This window comes from Mesoplodon bidens (genome assembly GCF_964165515.1).
Source record: "Mesoplodon bidens genome assembly, chromosome: 3".
Classification (NCBI taxonomy): domain Eukaryota; kingdom Metazoa; phylum Chordata; class Mammalia; order Artiodactyla; family Ziphiidae; genus Mesoplodon; species Mesoplodon bidens.
In genome coordinates, this window is record NC_138178.1 from 25,829,199 (window position 1) to 25,830,952 (window position 1,754).

At 48.9% G+C, this 1,754-nt stretch overlaps 1 protein-coding gene across 1 annotated transcript; it reads right to left on the minus strand.

Annotated features, from left to right (window-relative positions):
• Nucleotides 1–453: 453 nt before the first annotated feature.
• UCN3 (urocortin 3) lies at nt 454–954 on the minus strand (the record flags this gene model as incomplete). Its single annotated transcript, XM_081227855.1, has 1 exon — nt 454–954. One exon carries the CDS (start codon nt 952–954, stop codon nt 454–456), a length of 501 nt encoding a protein of 166 aa, XP_081083981.1.
• Nucleotides 955–1,754: the final 800 nt, after the last annotated feature.

A 1,754-nucleotide genomic window follows, 5' to 3' on the forward strand; every position in this document is an offset into this window, starting at 1 on the left:
AGGGGTTCAAGAAACCATCGGTTTTAATGGGGGTGAGAGGGGAGGGAAGGGAATGCTGAGTGCCCTCATCTTCTTGCCTTGTCTGGGGAAGGTGGGTGTGTGGAGGGGAGAGGGGCTCTGCACGACCTCTTCTCGGGCATTGGGTCATGAGGGAGCAGCATGGAGGGCAGGAGTGCATGACCTTTGCCTCTCATCGTGGGGAAGAGAGAGGAGATTCAGAATGTAGATGGAGACATCAATGGCCTGGTATCTGTGAAGCGGGGACTATACTGCATTGGTGTGTGCATGTACAGAGGAGCAGGGAGCTGGGCCAGAGGCAGGAAGAAGCAGAGAGGTTGAGCAGTGAAGCAGCCTGGAAAACAGGGCAGATTCTTCCAATACGAACCAACCCTCCCCTCCACCCTGACCTCTGTCCTTCTCCCAGATGGGCCGCCCTCCTGCTGGCCTCTGCTTCTACTTCTTCCGCCCAATCTGGGCCATCAGGTGGGCGTTGGCAGCTGCCTTGGCTTGTAGGTTCTTGGCCTTGGCGATGTTGAAGAGGATGTTCATGATGTTAGTGGGGACATCGAGGGACAGCGTGAACTTGGTGCGTCGGTCATTCTTGGCCTTGTCCTGGTACGGCCTCCGCCGGAGCTGCGCCTGGGACAGGTATTTGTGCCGGGTACTTGTAGCCCCACTGCTGCCCCCAGAGCCAGGGAAGGTCCTTTTCCCCTTGTCTTCCTCCTCCTCCTTCTCCTGGTCTTCTCCTGAGAGTGAGTCTTGGCTGGGCAGGGGCGGGAAGCTTCTCTTGCTCGGCAGGGGCGCATCCTCCAGCTGGTTCTTCTTGGCCTCAGACAGGGCTGTGTTGAGGCAGCTGAAGATGGGCTTGGCTTTGTACAGCTTTTGGGAGAGGCCTGTCCTGGGGGACCCTAGGAGCAGCAGCAGTAGCAGCAGGAAGTGGGTTGGTATCAGCATCTCTCCCTGTAGCAGAAAAGAGCAATGTGGGAAGAGGGTGTGAGAGGGGGCTTAGGGCTCAGGAGGAAATGGATCAAATCCAGTAGGGCTTTGTTCACGTTCAACTTCACTGGTTGTCAAAGTGTGGTCTCTGGACCAGCAGCATCATGTGGAAATTTGTTAGAAATGCGAAGAATTCTCAGGTCTTGCTCCAGAGCTAGTCAATCAAAAACTCTGGGGCCAGCAATCTGCACTTTCACAAGCCTGATGATGACTGATCCTTGCTTTAAATAATCCAAATGTATGAACTAGCTGCGTAGCATGCAGGGAAAGCAACACAGACTCTGCAATTAGTAAGGCATAGGCTCAACTTCCAACTTGGTCCTTATTTGCCTGAGGGCGGTGGGCAGATTGGTTAACCTCTGAGAACGTCAATTTCCTCATCTGAAAATCGGGGATAATAACAACTACCTCATAAAGGTTAAGTGAAAGATTAAATTAAAATGGAAAAGCTCCTGGTCTAACCAAATACTTAATGAAGACGGTTGGTTCATAACTGCTTATATATAAATCATCTACAGGTCCTATTAGGATAAGGTTCAGTACACACACAGCCATCTCAGAAGTGATCTGTATATATCTATATATCTATAAATATACTATAAATTATATAAATAATATAATATAAACATAAATTATATAAATTATATCAATATAATATAAATATAGATATACAAATATGCCAGGTAATTGGATCCTGCAGACCAGTATCTTTGTTGTGTTGTGTTTCTGGCTTTTCCTTTTTGTCTATACACCATTTG